Source organism: Oncorhynchus clarkii, chromosome 16 (genome assembly GCF_045791955.1).
Source record: "Oncorhynchus clarkii lewisi isolate Uvic-CL-2024 chromosome 16, UVic_Ocla_1.0, whole genome shotgun sequence".
NCBI classification, from domain to species: domain Eukaryota; kingdom Metazoa; phylum Chordata; class Actinopteri; order Salmoniformes; family Salmonidae; genus Oncorhynchus; species Oncorhynchus clarkii.
Window position 1 is genome coordinate 44106628 of NC_092162.1, and position 19129 is coordinate 44125756.

General features: G+C 42.0%; 3 protein-coding genes across 4 annotated transcripts in view; 2 read left to right on the plus strand and 1 right to left on the minus strand.

The window, feature by feature from the left end:
- Positions 1-257: 257 nt before the first annotated feature.
- Positions 258-6090, minus strand: LOC139368529 (zinc transporter ZIP5-like). Its single transcript, XM_071107532.1, has 11 exons — positions 5873-6090; positions 5470-5670; positions 4911-5173; positions 4553-4742; positions 4149-4326; positions 3768-3937; positions 3481-3609; positions 3138-3213; positions 2794-3030; positions 2419-2609; positions 258-2183 (listed from the first exon to the last, which is right to left on the minus strand). The coding sequence occupies exons 2-11, from the start codon at positions 5656-5658 to the stop codon at positions 2034-2036; spliced, it is 1773 nt and encodes a 590-aa protein (XP_070963633.1). The 5' UTR covers positions 5659-5670; positions 5873-6090; the 3' UTR covers positions 258-2033.
- Positions 6091-9397: 3307 nt separating this feature from the next.
- Positions 9398-16519, plus strand: LOC139368530 (E3 ubiquitin-protein ligase NRDP1). The gene is made up of 6 exons (XM_071107533.1): positions 9398-9710; positions 12420-12535; positions 12777-13048; positions 13471-13606; positions 13748-13851; positions 14122-16519. The coding sequence occupies exons 2-6, from the start codon at positions 12446-12448 to the stop codon at positions 14474-14476; spliced, it is 957 nt and encodes a 318-aa protein (XP_070963634.1). The 5' UTR covers positions 9398-9710; positions 12420-12445; the 3' UTR covers positions 14477-16519.
- A 1441-nt stretch (positions 16520-17960) lies between these two features.
- Positions 17961-19129, plus strand: part of LOC139368531 (diacylglycerol kinase beta-like) — a 34992-nt gene continuing 33823 nt past the window's right edge. Inside the window, exon 1 of one of the 2 annotated variants that reach the window (XM_071107534.1) lies at positions 17961-18239. The gene's annotated coding sequence lies outside the window, so the exon portion shown is untranslated. Of the gene's footprint in view, positions 18519-19129 lie in introns of both variants that reach the window. The other variant, XM_071107535.1, reaches the window with a different exon arrangement.

The following is a 19129-nucleotide window of genomic DNA, read 5'->3' on the forward strand; positions in this document are numbered from 1 at the left end:
CCAGGACCAATGATGTAGCTCCAGGACCAATGATGTAGCTCCATTTCCAAATTAATGAATTCAAACATGGCCAGTCAAGGAATATAAACACGCCTCTCACTTACTACAAATTCTATAAGGTTGGTACATAATGGTATTCATGGAAATAAACTTGTTTGCATTTCTTGCGGTTTTCAGTAGAAGCATTTTTCCTACCTCTAAATTGCAGCTTTGAGTTCATCTCCACCTGTTTTGACAAACAAATACACAGTAGCCTATGAGAACCTTAGAATTTTACCATGAACAATTATAATTCAACATGAAGTGTGCTTGATTGTATGTATAATTGTGTGTTCAACATGAAATTATTTATGAAAAACATATTAGAAAATAGCACTGGGATGTGAAGCCAGACTGTGTTATGACTCATGTCTTCTACCCACGCTAGACATTAATTTTGACTGATGTGCTCTTTGCATAGCAAAACCCCTTGTTTTTGGGATGAATTACATGAATGAGTACATTGGCATTTTCTGTTTGTCCTTGTCTGGAATCGATGTACAAATGTTTTCATGTGCTCTACATCTCAGTTAGAGTTTATAGCTTCCTGGAATGTGAATGTTTTGTTGGGTTAGTTATTGCGTACGTACGTACGTACAGCTGGTTTGGTACTATCATAATATATATTTTTCACAGGTTGTCATGGGGGAGTCAGGTTATATGCACATTGTTATATTCTGTACGTGGGTGAGTTTTGTTCCCCTCAAGCCGTATGCCTTCAAAAACACTAATCCACTCCAAACCAAACTGTTGGTAGGTGTTTGCCTCCCCACCATAATCTCTGTATAGCTGCTTTAATTCCATGTGAACAGGGGACCAGGGAGAGGTCCGGTATCTGACCAGACAGATCCTTGCCCTGCCCCCACATTCCCATTCACCCCACTATCCCTCCAAAAACCTCAAGCCATTTCTTTATTTGACAATGCAATCGATCCTGAAAGCACTTTGCCTTGTTATTCCATTGTGTGGACAATATGTAAATGGTAATTTGTTATAGAAACGTAAAAGATAATTCACAATTTTGGAAGAATCTGCATCTGTCTTTGACGCTTAAAGGATTTATTAAACATTTGAACCTAAATCTATTTTATACGATGTTTGCTGCAGCCAGTTGGTCTTGTCATTCAGTATTGTGGCTTAGGGTTGGTTGTGTGTTTTAAATAAAGTGCTATTGCTGAATATTCAATGCAATGTGTGTTTCTGATTTGAGTCCTAGATGTGGAAACAGTGAGAAGTGCTCTGGATTCAATGCCAAATATAAAAGGGCCACCTTTTATTGAATTGCTGACATGGTTATACAGTAGTCAAGATTAAAAAAAAGATTTTAATTGGATATTAACTTCATTCTTCTATTCCGGCCTGTGTGGTTCAACCACTGCAAATCATTCTGAAATAGGATTAAGACTCGCATTGAAATGAATCAATGTTCATATAGAAACGGTAGAAAACAAGTTGCACAGTACATTTTAGGAAGGAAAAAAAAATCCTCAAGTTCATAAAATATTTAAGCAAGCAAAATCAGTGTAGGGTCATTCTCTTGGTCATCTGGTCCTGCAAGGCTGATTTCCACATGTTCACACTAACCATCAAACTGTGTGGTTCAGTTGGTAGAGCATGGCGCTTGCAACGTCAGGATTGTGGGTTCGATTCTCACGTGGGACAAGAAATGTATCCACTCAATACTGTAAGTCACTCTAGATAAGAGCGTCTGCTAAATGTAAAATCTTGTGTCTTAGAGGATGCGTTTTACCCAATAATTGGGCAAAAGATCAGAATGGGGCTGCCGGTGTAAACGCATCCAGAGTGCTTTAAAGCGAAGCTGGTACTTGATGTCATCTTAAATCATGTTTTTCAGGCCTTTAGTAATGCAAATTACCTCCTGGACCAAAGTCTACTCTGATAAGAAGTCATTTGGTATTGGCCAATTGCACTTCAGTTGAAAGAGTAACCAATCCAGTGGTTTAGAATCTGATCCACTCACACTCTTCATTGAATTAGACGTCACCCAGGTTGAAGGCAATATGGTCCTCAAACAGAGCGATACACAGCATGATTGCACCCCCTGCCAACAAGCCTAGGTTCTGTAGCAGGAAGCGAGTCCAGGGTCCCATCGGGCCAGGATCACCATGAAGCATCTCAGGCAACTATTGAGCAAGATGAGAAAATATGACAAATGCAGCATTATTAAACTGACCAAATTAATACACAGTTGTCTGTAAAATGCCTTTTCACACTAAGCCGAGCTGTGCTGGTTACGCAGCCACTATAGTTGCCTGAACCATGCTGGAAAGGACGATGTGAAAAGGAAATATCCGACCCAGCACAGTGCAGTTCATGTTGCCCCGATAATGTGAAACGCATTCCACCGTAGTGACTCACCATGTCAGCGAGGGCCACATAGAGGAAGACCCCAGCGGTGAAGGTGAGGATCCAGGGGGAAATGTGGGCTGACTGGTGGCCCAGGACAGAGCCAATTAGCAAGCCTACAAAACCCAGTAGGGCTGATACAGCACTGAAGATAACCAGTCTACGAACAGGCCACCCTGCTCCCATCAGCACTGCCAGGTCACCTGCAAAGAAACACAATGCATCAATTTGATAGTCTCATACTCATTACAAAAGCCTACCTGAAACGTTATAGTACCAGGCTTAAACTTTTGAAGGGCATGTCGATGTGCAATGCTTGTATGTGTTGCACCCATCTCTGTTTTTACATGCACCTCACAAAAAGGTGAGATGTTCGTGTTTACCTACCTAGCTCGTGAGGAAGCTCATGGCAGAACACAGCTATGGTGGTGCTGAGACCTCCAGCCAGACTCTGAGAGAATGCAGCACCAATGGCCAGTCCATCAGTAAGGTTGTGTACCCCATCTCCCATAACCACCATCCACACCAAGCTTCCCATCCCAACCTGCTCCTGGCCAGGCGGGCTGTGTGAATGACCATGACTATGCTGCTCAGTGGAATGTGTCTGCTCAAGAACAGTGGGGCCTGAAGAACGGGAGGGATGAGAAAGATGTTTTACAATGCAACGGTTCAACTCTGCCAATACGGACATAAATGCTCTCAAGTTACATAAGTATTACATTCCAACTCACTCTGCAGAGCAGTAAGCTCCCTCTCTGGGTCAGGATTTAGAGTGGTGTTCTGCTGCTTCCGCGTCCTCTTAACTTTCTGATGACAAAAACAAACAATTTAAACATTCCATGTGAAATCTCAATTGCATATACCTCGCGTCCTCTCTCCTCGCTGCCTCAAAACCCATTGGAGGAGATGGTCAGAGGGGCGGGACCTCGGGCTCTCATCCAATGGATTTTGAGGAGGCAAGGAGGACGCAAGGAGTATGCAATTGAGAATCTCCCAATGACTACTATGCACAGTGTATCATAAAACAGGGGCACAACTTCAAACTCTTCCCTTTATTCTCTAAATCCAGCTAACCTTATAATGGGTCCTCAGTCCTAGAAGGCTCTCGAAGATGAAGAGGAGGTAGCACCCTCCCAGCACACAAAGGCCCTTCAGTATGGAGTCCTGTTCTTCAGAGTGGCTTGAGAGTGGCCCAGTCTTAGTCTGCAGGACACAGATAAAACAAGACATGGTTTTCAGTCAACGCATTTCATTTTAAACTTATATTTACTACTAGATTTTACAACTTAACCCTCCATGACCAAACAGAGACAGTAGCACTGGTATGTATGTAGTGTTTGACAGTTTGGTAGGGTGTTTACGTGAGGCAGGAGATGCAGCAGGGCATCTCCACACAGCGTCCCCACAGCCAAGGCTGTCATTGGACAGAGGAAGGAGCGTAGGCGGGCAGGGGGCAGAAGGGGAACCAGGCTCAAAGACAGCAGAGACGGCAGGCTGATCACAGCCAGAGCTAAGGAGCTCCATCCCAAAGCTGCGAAAAAAAAAATATTATATTAATTTTGATGTTGTATTCATTCTGCTTAAACAATAGGGTATTGTAGTTTCCAGGGTTATGTTAAGTCTTAGTGTATCCTAACTGTTAAGTTATGCTCCAAGTTGTAAAAGGCTACATTACTTTTTAAAACATCCTATATCAATAAATCATTCCCTCTCATAGTTGGTATCTAGTTTCATAAATGCACCTTTGAGGAAAGTCACACTCCTTTCTGACTCCGTCCCATCAGTCTCTGGGTGGCGTAGACAAACACCACTTTCAATCTGGTACAGCAGGGCTGGGCACAGGAGGGTGAAGTGGGCAGGAGTGATGTGGGGTGCCTTTCCCAGACCGAAATTCCACAAGAGCTGAGTAACGTTCAGACACTGAAAAGGAAAGGGTTAAAAGTATTCAATGTCCACAGAAACTGTTTATGTAAGGGGATTGTTTTGATAGCGGATTTTCTCATTAACTCCCTTTAAATAACCATGTCAAATAAAAACCTGAGGAGGATAACATTTAGCCAAGAACAGTAAGCAGAATTGAGTTGAGAACTTTGTGCGTTTGGCACAAAACATTAACCAGATCAATTGTCTTTTATTGACTACTCACGTTCCCGTGAAGATGCCTCTGAGTGGGGTGATTTGACACGAGGGAGTTAAACATTCCTTGGACAGGAATAGAGTGTGCAATAGGGGATGACCACGGAAGGACCTCTTCCTTAATCCCATGATCAGAGGATAATGTGGTGCCCTCTTTATACCTAGATCCAGCAGACCCCGATATCCCAGGCTGTGGGGTTCTTTCAGAGGGGGTTGAGAAGAAGAAGCAGCACAGTTTATGCAGGTGTCATTGCGTAACTAACTACTCATAACCGGATGAGCACAAATGCTAAACTTCCGTACTTCAAAAGTGGCTCGATATCTCTAACAATCATGGGATCAAATCAGTTGTAATATCAGTTTCTCACCTGGCTGCGTTTGCAGAGGGGGGTGGTTGAATAGGCCTACTGGGACTGGGGGTGTCGGTTTCCTGGTCGTCATGGTCATGAGATTGTGTTTGAGGAGGGTGAGGTTGTGTCAGAGTGTTATGGTTGTGCCTCGACCCTCGGTGGCTGATCTCCAACACACTGACCTGCCCTAGTCCCAGGCTGCCCAGTAACTTCTGCAGGCCCTTATAGGTCAGGGTCCCATTGTCTCCATACTGATGAAACAGACGTTGCAAGTAGAAGACCTGGAAAAAAAGACAGGTATTTTACAAGAGTAAATGGACAGCTGAACGGATCAGAAAGAGCAATAATAATCCGTGGTAAAATACTGGCATTGTTAAACTATTAGAGTAGGCCATTTTATATTTTTAACAACGCACAAAATAGATTTAGTGTTGTTGACAGCAGTGTCTCAAAGGTTAACTTGTGACCATATCAACTCTAAATTACGTAGTACTGATCTATTGAGGCCAAATTCAGATATTTCAGGGGCCTGGAGGCAATACAAACTGGTATAGCCTGTCTTCCACAATAGTCTCACCTGCTCTTCAAAAGCCTCATCTAAATGTTCAGATGTCGATCCCTCTTGTCGGCTACCATTTGATATCCTGTCTGTCATATTCCATGGTGTTTTCATTGTGCCACTGAGAGAAAGTCGCGCCCCTGCCCCAAACTCCAGCAGAGGCAGACAGAAAAATAGTCCCACGGCGAGTGTCAGTAGAGGTGACATCCTATAAATTAACTGCAAAAAGGAATATGAAGATGCAAGTTCATTAAAACCAGGTACCGTAAAATGTCTCTAACTCCTTAATGAACGTTGTCAGTTTGTTCCTCATTTAGTCCGCAAAATAGAAACTGGTACAGTTGCTGAATGCCAAACATTTTACAGGTCAGCGAACCTACAAAACCTGAAATTTCTTGGGGGGGCCTTACAGGCAACTCACGTGGGTTGTTCGTTGTTGCTTTCACCAGTCGCGAAATACATATTCTCTTGTCCTGCTGCTTAGAGGATTGAAGAGTCTGGTTGTGGGGGGTGAGTCTTCTTTTTTTTGAGTTAATATTATAACGACTCGTTCATTTACAGCCGAGTCATGAAACAGATAAGACCGCAAAGCATTGATAACAGCAATTGACCTACCTTCTCCAATGAAGCAGGATGAATTGCCCAAGCCAAGGCTCGTGAGAAATGTTCATAACCTCAGTATATCCATGTCCTGGCTAGAACGGAGTGGCGTTAAAGAGAACGGCGTCTTTTTATAGCCACTAACCGAGGCTAACTGCCATGTCTTGTTGGCCAAAGCATATGGATGTTTTATAAACGCCGACGGCCTGTGTTCAACACAGGTTTAGGAGCTCATATACGTTTTGTTCTATGATATAATCTTCATCAGCCGTCACTTTTTGTCAATGTTGAAGTACTCAAAACAAGAACATAAAGGCTTCATGATTCATAAAGGTCATGTTAATTGACTGATTATCTCAGAACAAAACGTATAAGAGCTCCTGTGCATGTTAACCTCAGACCTTAACCACACTGCTAACCTTATGCCTAACCATAACCTTAAAATTAAGACCAATGATCCAGAGGTAGAAAATACAAACAAAAAACAGAAACAAGTTATACTCTTGGTTGTTCAGCCAGTTCACTTACCTTTATTTCCTCCCTATAGGATGACTTGTCATTGTTGTTTATCAGGCCTACAACCATGGTATTGTCAGCTAACTTGATGATGGCGTTGGTGTTGTGCAACGCCACGCAGTCATGGGTGAACAGGGAGTACATCAGAGGACTGAGGACACACCCCTGGGGGGCCCCTGTGTTAAGAGTCGGAGTGTTGTTGGATCCAGTTGCAAGATCCAGTTGCAGAGGGAGGTATACAGACGCAGGGCTCTGAGCTTGTAGGGATCAATAGTGTTGAATGCTGAACTGTAGTCAATGAACACCATTCTCACATATGTGTTCCTCTTGTCCAGAAGTGTTACGGCCATGTGAATAGCGATGGAAATGGCATCTTACGTGGATCTATTGGAGTGGTAGGCAAATCTGAGTGGGTCCAGTGTGCTCTTATGCTGGCCTTTATGTGGGTCATGACCAGCATCTCGAAGACCTTCACGATGAACGGTGTAAGTGTGATGGGGCTGTCGTCATGAAGTGCTTCAAGAGGTTGGACATGTCCCAGAGGGCCAGACGGTGGTAGGCCTGATCACCGACGACGATGAGACAGCCTATAGGGAGGAGGTCAGAGACCTGGCAGTGTGGTGCCAAGACAACGACCTCTTCCTCAACGTCAGCAAAACAAAGGAGCTGATCGTGGACTACAGGAAATGGAGGGCCCGAGCACGCCCCCATTCATATCGGTTGAGAGCTTTAAGTTCCTCAGTGTCCACATCACTAAGGATCTATCATGGCCCAAACACACCAACAAAGTTGTGAATAGGGCTAGACAACACCGCTACCCCCTTAGGAGGCTGAAAAGATTTAGCATGGACCCTTAAATCCTCAAAAAGTTATACAGTTGCACCATTGAGAGCATCTTGACTGGCTGCATCACCGCTTGGTATGGCAACTCCTTGGCATCCGACTGCAAGGCACTACAGAGGGTAGTGCAGACGGCCTAGTACATCACTGGGGCCGAGCTCCAGGCCACCTATGCCAGGCAGTATCGGATGAAGACTCTAAAAATTGACAAAGACTCCAGCCACCCAAGTCATATACTGTTCTAGTAGAAAGAGGAGGAAGGGAAGCGCTACTAAGGTACACAATAGTACATTTTGGTAGATAGAACGTGCTCTTTTGTAAAAGGGGTAAATTGGTCATCAAAAAGGAGGACCAAGGCACTCTTCATATAATTAATTAAAATGCCTTTAGTATGGCATGTTCAATAGAAACTGTTTTTTTTTTTTTTTACCGACGCGTTTCGGCTGCATGGCCTTCGTCAGGAAGTTTCAAAAATACATTTGAAAAAAGGAATACAAAGAGGACATTGTATTCCTTTTTTTTTTACTCCCTGACGAAGGCCATGCAGCCGAAACGCGTCGGTTTAAAAAAAACGTTGTTTCTATTGAACATGCCATACTAATAAAGGCATTTTTATAAATTATATGAAGAGTGCCTTGGTCCTCCTTTCATATACTGTTCTCTCTGCTACCGCAGGGCAAGCGGTACCGATGCACCAAGTCTGGAACCAACAGGACCCTGGACAGCTTCTACCCCCAAGCCATACAACTGCTAAATAGTTAGTAAACAGTAGCAGCAGCGTATGTCACTATTTAAATATCTGTCACTTTATTCCTAGTTATATGTACATATCTACTTCAATTAACTTGTACCCCTGCACATAGACTCAGTACTGGTACCCCTTGAATATAGCCAAGTTATCGTTACTCATTGTGTATCTATCATTACTTTTACGTGTTTTGCTTTTCTATTATTTCTCTTTTTTATTTATCTCTGCATCGTTGGGATGGGCCTCTAAGTAAGCATTTCACTGTTAGTCCATGTCTGTTGTTTACGACGCATGTGACAAGTAACATGTGATTTGATTTGACAAGTGTTGAGTTGATTGAATTTTCACAAAAAAGAATAGTCTAATTCTCTCAACCTTTCTGGTGATAGGCCTACTGTATGCAAGTCGTTATCACTTAAATGTTGAAGAATACATTACAGGTAAATAGTAAAATCTCTTAATGAAAGACAGGAATGAGTAGGCCTAATAGGATAACAGATTATGAGTCGGACGATGATAGTCAGAAAAGTCCAAAGAGGAGAATTCTGTCTTGAACCCCAGAGCCAGCACACCGTCTTTGCTGGTTCCTCTATGGCCCATGGGAGCCAAAATATGATGGTGGTCTAGACCCAGGCCTGACAAGAGGCACAGTCACCTTCCCACAAAAAAAGAGAACACAGAGGACAGTGCCCCAAATAGGTAGTCTTGCAAGAGACCTTAGGAGTCAGCTACTTCCACAGGAAGCAGGAGGCCCCGAAGGGCCCACATCCAATGACCCACGTTGAATTACAAACCAGATTTAGTGATAATGGTCCCCACGATGAAATCGGAGACTGTGGATCTTTCTCCACCCCCATTCGTTTGTGTGTTAGTCACACACGATATTTAAGACAGCACTGGCCTGATTTGGAAGACACATGGATGAGTGATGCGTCTTGCCATTGCAATCCCCCATATACAAAATTAAAATGATTGGCCCAAGTCCGGAGCTATATAGTAATTAACTGAATTTTTTTTTTTATTTATTTTACCTTTATTTAACCAGGCAAGTCAGTTAAGAACAAATTCTTATTTTCAATGACGGCCTGGGAACAGTGGGTTAACTGCCTGTTCAGGGGCAGAACGACAGATTTGTACCTTGTCAGCTCGGGGGTTTGAACTCGCAACCTTCCGGTTACTAGTCCAACGCTCTAACCACTAGGCTACCCTGCCGCCCCCTAAAATGTGTTAGTCACACGCGATATTTCACTTGGCTCAAGGGGGGACGCTGCATCATTCGTGGGGGACGACATGTTCACTGTTGCCTTGTTTTTATTTTCAATAATATCTACAGATTTTTTTTGTATACAATTATTTTTCTTACATTTTTTAAAATATAATTTGATTTCAATCATCTCCGACGCCCCCCTGTCGGGTTGAGGAGGCGGAGTGGCTTGCTTGCCAAACCAGCAACAACCTACTTAGGCTAGCTGATGTGGCTGGAGGCTAACTAGCTGTCAGCAGAGGTCTGAAATTACGGAAATTGTCGCAATCATTTTGCTTGCTCTTCAAGGACGTAAGTGTTTATGCCGATAACAGAATATTTTATTTGAAAACGGGTTACAGTAAGATAACATTAGCCAGTCAACAAGAGCGTGCTGATATAGCCAACAGTTGGCCTAGCAAGCTAGTCAGCTGCAGTGCTAGCTAGGCTAGCCATCACTAGATCAACCTATCTAGCTAGTTGGCTTTACTTATTTTCTAAACTAACGTTGACTCTCTTTGATGGCAGCTTGCTAACGAACGTTAGTATAACTCACATTTATAAGCTGCAGGTCTAACTGTTAGACCGCTAGCTAGCTATCGCATTTCATTAAAGCCACAGTCTGTAAAATGTCCTATAATTTCAGCTAAGATATCTTATTTAACCATCCCTCCCAGTCTTCTGTGTAGTGTTGCTGCCTGCCATACTGAAAATGTGTCACAAGTCAGCTGTGAGTGGGACAACAAATATGGGAGGCTAGGCAGCAAGGGTTTAAAGCAGAGATGTTCTCCATTTGATTGTTTAGGCTACAGTCTATGGTAGCTAGTTGTGATTACACTATTGTGTTAATCAGCAGGCTCTTAGTCACCACCCAGAAAACAGGCCCTAGTCAGATCAAACTATTTAATGCCCCGTCTCTTCATCCTCTGTATGCCAAAGCAGCAGCTGCAACCAAGGTTGGAAATTAACACCCGCCAAATGCGGGCAGATTTAGTCATTCGCGGGGTAAGAATGTCTATTTCACCGGCCACGTCACACTGAGCATTTGGGAAGTGTTTTTAATCCAAAACCCACATGTAGAAATGGGTCGTTTTGACAAGAAATAGTACTAAAGTATGACACTGTCCTCGTGTTTCTTGGCCAGTTACATCGTTTTTTTCATGTTCGGTTGTTTTTCAATGTTACTTTGAGTTTGCTGCCAGGAAGACGTCGCAGTTGGTGATTTTTTTTCCGTCACAGACAAGCGAGTGCTGAAGTTACCACGGTAACGGCCCGTCCCTTAAAGGGTTAGCTAAAATGTTTTGTCTTTTTAAACACGTTTTTAAACCTTTTAAAGGCCAGTTGAGAATAACTTCTTATTGACAATGACGGCCAAATCCGGACAACGCTGGGCCAATTGTGCGCAGCCCTATGGAACTCCCAATCAGGGGCTGGATGTGATACAGCCTGGAGTCGAACCAGGGACTGTAGTGGCTCCTCTTGCACTGAGATGCAGGGCCTTATTAGACCACTGCGCCACCCTGGAGCAAAGCTCACCTAATGATTGAGCATGGATAACTCCCAAAAAACTGTTATACATGGACGTTTAGTCATTAAAACGCTCAAATACTTTGATTGCTCTGCTAGATGTATTTGTGTGCTTCTTCTATATGTTTACATAGGAGCACATCAGGTACTTGTTAAAAAAAGAAATGTCAGCATAGAGCCCTGAACAATCATAATAAATAAGTTGTATCACTCAGCTGTTTGTGGCAGGGCAGGCACTTTGTTGATTCTTGATGTTCATTTGAAGAACTGTTAGAGATTTTTTTTTTTAAATATATATATATATATATATATATATATATATATATATATATATATATATATATATATATATATATATATATATATATATATCCACAGACGCACACAAACATCCACAACATAACTCCTGCCCAGATCCCCATGCTCACACCCCCATATCCAGCGCCTGCATCATTCTCCGCCACATGGCCTCAAACCGCACCATTTTGTTTTTTCTCTTTATTACCCACGCACTTTCAACATTTAGATAATAAGCGTTTGACATTTCCATTGTATTAAAGATGGAGGACTGGTTGATTTCCATTTTTTAAGTGCATGTTTTTTCAAGATAATTGACAAGAAAAGAATCGTTCAACCCATGTCTCACTGCACACTCATATGCCATATCTTGAAATATGCAGACAGATGAATTAAAGGTACATTTAGATTGTAATACTCAATTATTTATTTTAACGCACATTGGTTAAAACACAGGTCACAAATGTAATGAAATTTAAGAAATGTATCCCATTATTTCTTATTAGTAATACATTTCTTGTTTTAGAAACGATAGAAAGCATGCTCATCCATTTTTTTCTGTGGTGATTTTTGGTGTAATTATAGTGAAAACAATGTTTTGACAGGTAAAAAAAAATAATCTGAGTGGCTGTTTTTAAAAAGAATATCTACCTGCCACTGGCTGGTGGACCATAAAGTTAATTTCCTACCCTGGCTGCAGCCCCAAGGATAGTAATTGCGGAGTTTCAAACCATACTGTACTGTCTTTGGGTTAAGTTCTGTGTCATTACCATGATATCATTTCTAAGTAAATGCCTAGAAAGTTAGGAATATGTGTCTGATTGTGTATGTCTCCCAATACAATGTCTCATCAAAGCCACTCCATGTGACCTTTGACAGTCCTGCTGAATGGGAGAAATGAGGGCCATTTGTGAGTGATGGCACTGCTTTTCTGTTTTCTCACTAGTTCTCTCAAGCTACTGGTTTGAGCCACTCGACATTGTTTAGCATGAGGATATAGCTGAGGTTGTTTACGATGCTAAAAATACGGTAACAACAAAACAAGGCTTGAAGTTATGTTCATTGCACAGGATGGGGTATGTTCGTTTGGCTGCATCGCTTTTGCAGATATGCCATAAACAGTCCTCTAGACAGGTTTGCATTGTGAAATGGATTTTCTTCAGGCAGTGACTCACCTACCCGGCTTGTATTCTGCAGAAATGTGTGTGTCTCAGTGATGTGCCATGGGGTATGACGTCACCAGGTTCCAAGGGGAGGTGGATGAAGACTTACTGTGTCCCATCTGCAGCATGGTACTGGAGGAACCAGTGCAGGTTAGTGCCCTACATTTCCCTCTTCCCTTCTCAGCCAGGCCGCGCAAGGAATTGTTCATTCCTTTTATCAATTGAATTATTATTTTTATTACAAAAAAATCGAACTTTCCTCTCAGCTAGTCACCTATTTCTGGGATAAAGACCTACTGATTTAATTCTTATTTTTATTACAAAACATACTTATTTCCCCCTACCTCTTTACCCTTCTCCATCTCCTCTCATTATTTTCTCTCACATGTAGGCCCCACACTGTGAGCATGCCTTCTGCAACGCCTGCATCACCCAGTGGTTCAATCAGCAGCAGATCTGTCCTGTGGACCGTACGGTGGTGACACTGGCTCACCTCCGGCCCGTGCCCCGCATCATGCGCAACATGCTCTCCAAACTCCAGATTGCTTGTGACAATGCTGGCTTCGGCTGCACAGCCACACTGCGGTTAGATCAACTTCAGTCTCACCTGAAGGACTGTGAGCACAACCCCAAAAGGCCCATCAACTGTGAGGAGGGCTGTGGGTGAGTCACCTTAGAGCACATTACACAGCAGAGTAGAACAGACTGGCCAGAATGAAAAACATGGCTATGACTTTTGAGTTCCTGGGCATGCCGCACCACCACTGCAGAATGTGACCGTATCTAGTCTTGTAGTGGTCTCTAGAGTGGGGGCTCCCGTGTGGCACAGCGGTCTTAGGCACTGCATCTCAGTGCTAGAGGCATCACTACAGACCCTGGTTCGATTCCAGGCTGTATCACAACCGGCCGTGATTGGGAGTCCCATAGGGCAGCTCACAATTGGCCCAGCGTCATCCAGGTTAGGGTTTGTTCGGGGTAGGCCGTCATTGTTCTTAACTAACTTGCCTAGTTAAATAAAGGATATATAAAATACAAATTGAGTGATCTAGTGGCTTTAATTTCATAATGTCACAATTTCTCTACAGGTTAGAGATGCCAAAAGATGAGATGTGCAACCACAACTGCATCAAGCACTTACGTGGCGTGGTACAGCAGCAGCAGACCAAGATCTCTGAACTGGAGAAGAATGCTGTAGAGCACAAGCATCAGCTGGGGGAACAAGTAAACAGACACGCACGCACGCACACACACACACACACACACAGCGTACAAACATATGCAAATGCGTAATTCATAAAAATCCATTAGTGCTCTGTTCCTCAAAGGTCAGGAATATAATGTGTCTGTGTCTTTCTCTGTTAGAAACGGGACATCCAGCTGCTAAAAGCCTACATGAGAGCAATACGCAGCGCCAACCCCAACATGCAGAACCTGGAGGAGAGCATTGAGTACAACGAGATCCTGGAGTGAGTTTACTCTCCTGTTCCCCTGGCTCTGTCCTTTTAGGATATTTTTACATAGTTTCAGCATTTTATTTCAGCAAGCGTCATCTATTTACTGGGTTTTGGATATTGTTTGTTTAAATTATCAATGTGTACAACCACTTAAATCACCCTGAACTTCATCAAATTTAATAAATCTCTTTTTTACATCAGCAGTATTGTCACAAAGTTCTTTAGAGCTATAAAAAAAAATCCCTATTTCCCCATCTCACCTGTTCCTTTCCTGCCCAACAGATGGGTAAATTCCCTCCAACCTGCGCGGGTGACACGCTGGGGTGGGATGATCTCCACGCCAGACGCAGTTCTCCAGGCGGTCATCAAACGTTCACTCATCGACAGCGGCTGTCCTCTGTCCATCGTTAATGACCTGATTGAGAATGCCCACGAGCGCAACTGGCCGCAGGGCCTGGCCACGCTGGAGACGCGGCAGATGAACCGGCGTTACTACGAGAACTACGTTGCCAAGCGGATCCCTGGGAAACAGGCGGTGGTGTTGATGGCCTGTGAGAATCAACACATGGGAGAGGACATGATCCTAGAGCCTGGCCTGGTCATGATCTTTGCCCATGGGGTGGAGGAGATCTTATAAGAACGCAAGGAGGGAAGGAGATTTTATAAGAAACTAGCCAACATTAGGAGAATGTCTCGTATAGTTTGGCAGAGAGGAGTGCAGACATTTATGTCAGGGATTTATTCCTCTTAAAAAATATAAAAAATACTCCTCTCTAAAAACATACAAATTATGGGTCTATTTCTCGATGGGAAAAATATAAAAATACATACTTATCAGGTGCAGGTCAGACGAACGTATCAAAGAAAAAAGAAATGGTATGCTCCCATGGTGATGTAATCAGACCCTAAAGAAAGACAATGTTTTGATCAACGAAGATCCAACTCGGATCGAAACGTTGTCTTTTTTTGCGTCTGACTAAATCATCATGGGAGCATACCAGAGTGGCAGACATCTTTTTTTTCCTTCTTCAATTTCACAGTGGTTATGTAATTGTTTGTCTCTTGAAAGATGAATGTGAAAAGGGGTGGGGGTTAAGCAGGATGGAAGATCTGAAAGGATCCTAAAATGACCAGAAAACGAGTATTACTTACATATGAGCTTAATATCTTTGCCTTAAAAGGACATTTCCAAAAATACACCTCTTAAAGAACAACTGATAATAACCAGGATATTCTAAGATGGAATGTTTACAAGAGTCACATAATGTGCTATTAAAAGCTTTGTCTGATCTAAGTTTTTCTAGATTCCCCCATCCTACGCCTTCTGTTGTGTAAATAAATGAGTATAAAAATTATGTAAATACAAATATTATATTGAATAAATATACACTCTCTAGCTATTCTTCTTATACAATAATTAGATGTAATTTTTGTCTGTTGGTTTCCATCTGCGTTCACACAGGAAGCACAATTCTGATTTATTTTCCCGCTAATTGGTCTTTTGGCCAATCAGATCTTTTCACATCAGATCATTTTCAGAGCTGATCTGATTGGTCAAATTTGTGAAAAAAGATCAGAATTGTGCTATCTGTGTAAACATTGGCCATGTGTTTGAGGATGCTACCTTTGGACATGTTTTGCTCACTCCAGCATTGTTTTTTTGTGAATATGTCATGATGTTTAGCTTATTTTTTTGTGCCATGCATTTTATTTATTTATTTGGAAGAAAATGCTTGAAGATGTTTTCGTGTTATGTAAATACAATTAAGCTTATAATTGTCCTTTTGCTTCTGTTGTACATAGTCAACATAAAGTTGGGTCCAACTGACATTAAACATTTGGGGTGTAACATTGTGTAGCCTAATCTGTTTTATTTCAATCAAGATTGATGCTTTTTTGTGTTTTTGATTTTTTTTTACCAAACTTTTCTCTAAAGGCTTTTAATAACTGAATGAAACTAAAATAACAAACAAAAAGGGACTTGATCTAAAGACATGGAGTAGAAAAAACCCCATCAATGGTGGGAAAAGTACTCCATTTTCATACTTGAGTAAATGTAAACGCTATACATCAAATTCCTTGTATTATGCAAACCAGACGGCACAATTTCCTTTTTTATTTTTTTTATTTACGGACAGCCAGGTGCACACCAACACTCATACATAATTTACAAACGCAGTATTTGTGTTTGAGTCCGCCAGATCAGAAGTAGTAGGAATGACAGCGCGTTATATTGATAGGTGTATTAATTACACCATATTAATGTCCTGCCTCAGCATTTGAAATGTAGAGAGTACTTTTGGGTGTCAGGGAAAATGTATGAGAGTATATAGTACATATTTTCTTCAGAAATGTAGTGGAGTAAAGTTGTCCAAGATATAAATAGTTAAGTACATATACACCAAAAAACAACTTGAGTAGTACTTCCAAGTATTTTACTTAGTTACTTTACACCACTGACAAACATTTGGAAATTAACTTCATGTCACTTTGTGTAACCATAATGTACAAACATGTCAATTAAATGAAGATCAATTTGGATTGTGAATCTTTTGTTCTGTATTCTATCTTTTGTTCCTGTCATTCTGTCATTTTTTTCTGTTTTGTGTCATTTTCTCTTTTGTGCGGTTGGGTGTAGAGACAAAAATAAATACAATTGCAATTGTGATGATACTCATGGTACTGTTGTATGGCTATTTTCTTACAGTATCAAGTCACCCCTATTGACAAGCAGGGCCTCCATACGTCATGGTTTCTGATCATTAGGGGTCCAAGCAGCAGTCTGTCTGTCTACCCACACAAACACCCACATGGTCAGTACAGTCATTGTGTACAGTATGTCTACAGCAGCAGTGTCCGCTGAGCTCTGGCCAGCAGCCCATACTCTCTTTTGAGGACTTTCCTTTTAAATCCTTCCCTTTGTTGTGAATGGATGGAATGCCATGTGCTTTGCCAAATGGCATGTTTTTGTTATTGTGCCTGAAAATCCTCTGATTCATTATTTGGTGTTCAATGATCCAGGCTGAATCACATCCGGCTGTGATTGGGAGTCCCATAGGGCGGCACACAATTGGCCAAGCGTTGTCCGGGTTTGGCGGGGTAGGCCGTCGTTGTAAATAAGAATTTATTCTTAACTGACTTCCCTAGTTAAAAAAAGGTTAAATCAAAATTTACAAAAAATGTATCTAATGCAGGGGTTCCCAAATTGTTTATCCCAGGCCCCTCTTCCAGCATTGGGGAACATCTTACACAGATTTAAAGCTTATTTCCTGCAATTCCACACATTTTGTCTTGGGGTAGAGAACATTTTGCCATTTTAAAGCTAATTTTCTTTCAATTCTATACATTTTGCCATGTCTAATGTGTGTTCATGTGCTATTTAAGTGGCTCAAGCATTACAACAAAATCTATGTGCTACAAAAACGTTAACTGACATGGGCTAGTTGATCTGGACATTTCTGACAGGTTATAAAAAGCTCACTAAGGTATGTAATGAATGACTAGACAAGAGGAAAACGGATTATGCACTACCCAATTTCAACTATTACAACTTTCAAGAGTAAGTTGAAAGTAAGTTAGACCCCCCTCCCCCCTGCCACTGATCTAATGGATTGAGACAGCTTCTACCTGTATGCCAGTGCAATTGTATTGTTGGACCAAACATCTGTTTGTTCAGTGCTTTAACCTCATAAATGCAAGCCATCAAAAGGACAATAGTTAGGCACAATCAATATTTAGGCTACTGTCAATCCATCATTGCCTCACCAACACCCTGTTATGGGACTGATTTATGCCACACTGACATATCAATTATGTTGCATTATAGTCTACTGTAACAAGGCAGTTGGGAGCTCGGTAAGCCTACCAACAACCATGCTGTTGTTACAGAGCTCATCCACCTGTGCCAAACTGGTCCAGACCGCTTGGCCGAAGATGTAGTGCGCACAGCGCTTTGAAAATAAAATATTGGCTAAAGGGAAGTCATCGACTGCAACTGGATTTGTCCATCGCTGCTCTATAGCCGAGCCCACATAAATTATAAAAGAAGATCCCACACCCATTCACTAGACTGGAGTAAACAGGGCAAGCCCAATGTACATCATCACCGCGTCGGTCAAAGTGCGCGCAAGATGACAGTTCGAGGCGGTGCTTTCAGGCTATGCTTTATTGCTCGGGAGGGGGACATTACTGAGTCGGGCGTGGGAGTCAGGCAATCTTTCCTATTCTATCTGGGTAAATGAAAGCTGACAACTAGACCACTTTATTGCAGCGTCCATCACAGACTGTCTCGGGCATCTTGCTGCGTCTAAAACTTTGAATTGTGCCCCCTCGCCGAGGAGCACTCCAACCCACTCGAAGAAGAACGACGGCCAGACAACGCTCATCATCGCGAAATATAGGTAATTGACGCTCAAAACATCCCTCATTCAGTCACCCTGGCTGAAGTTCAATTCATCGTGTATGTCCGTTTATAACTTTGCGTACAAATTGCCTGTGAATGATTCGTTGCGCCGCTTATAAATGTGGGTAAGATACATATTTCAAGAGAGAGATTACACTATCCCTCGCCTCGCCCAAATGATCTCAGTTGGTTTCCTCGGTGGGCAAAACCTAGGCTACTTTTTGAGTGGCAGCCTACTCTGATACTAGGTTACATCTACAGCTTCATGGTCCCAGTGGTAAGTTTCTCCCCTTAACCTATAACTTAACCTTTAGACATGCTTGCTAGCCTGGAGGTTGCACAGGCAATGTGGTATAGCCTAGGATAGGCTAACCTACTACTAAGATATAGCGGTGTTAAACTGTCACCTCTATATTATGGCTCAATATTGTAGACCAGACCGCTTACTTTTTCCACCTGTCTGTAGATAATGTTATCCCTCTATGTGATTTCTGATGCAAGGAGCCTTGTATGGGTGGAATATGTTGACATCCTTGCAAATATTTATCAATGCAGGATAATTGGTGGAAAATTTGTCTCTTCAATTTATGTTCTTGTTATGAGAAGAACAAGCCTAGTTGTCACCTAAAACAGCTGACAAACCAACACATTGCTCAGCACACAACATAATCACACTTGCATCATTTAGAATTATGACTACTGCTGTTTGTACCTTCTGATATATGTTCATCAGGTTTCCTATACCATATTACATCTTTATGGGTAATGAAACCACAAACAGTCAACTTTCAATTTTGTAATTTGTGTAATTTTTGTCTAGACCTAATCCTATTGCCATCTCAATGGAATTTTTTTATTTTTTATTGTAGTTTTTATTAACATGTTTTA

Excerpts from the sequence above, each read along its gene's own strand:
- LOC139368529 (XM_071107532.1), bottom strand. The coding sequence starts at position 5,658 with ATGTCACCTCTACTGACACTCGCCGTGGGACTATTTTTCTGTCTGCCT. Across the intron at positions 4,743-4,910 it reads CCCTCTGCAAACGCAGCCAG|AACCCCACAGCCTGGGATAT; the intron begins GTGAGAAACTGA and ends CCCCTCTGAAAG. Across the intron at positions 3,938-4,148 it reads GAGTGTGACTTTCCTCAAAG|CTTTGGGATGGAGCTCCTTA; the intron begins GTGCATTTATGA and ends TTTTTTTCGCAG.
- LOC139368530 (XM_071107533.1), top strand. The coding sequence starts at position 12,446 with ATGGGGTATGACGTCACCAGGTTCCAAGGGGAGGTGGATGAAGACTTA. Across the intron at positions 13,049-13,470 it reads AACTGTGAGGAGGGCTGTGG|GTTAGAGATGCCAAAAGATG; the intron begins GTGAGTCACCTT and ends ATTTCTCTACAG. Across the intron at positions 13,607-13,747 it reads AGCATCAGCTGGGGGAACAA|AAACGGGACATCCAGCTGCT; the intron begins GTAAACAGACAC and ends TTTCTCTGTTAG.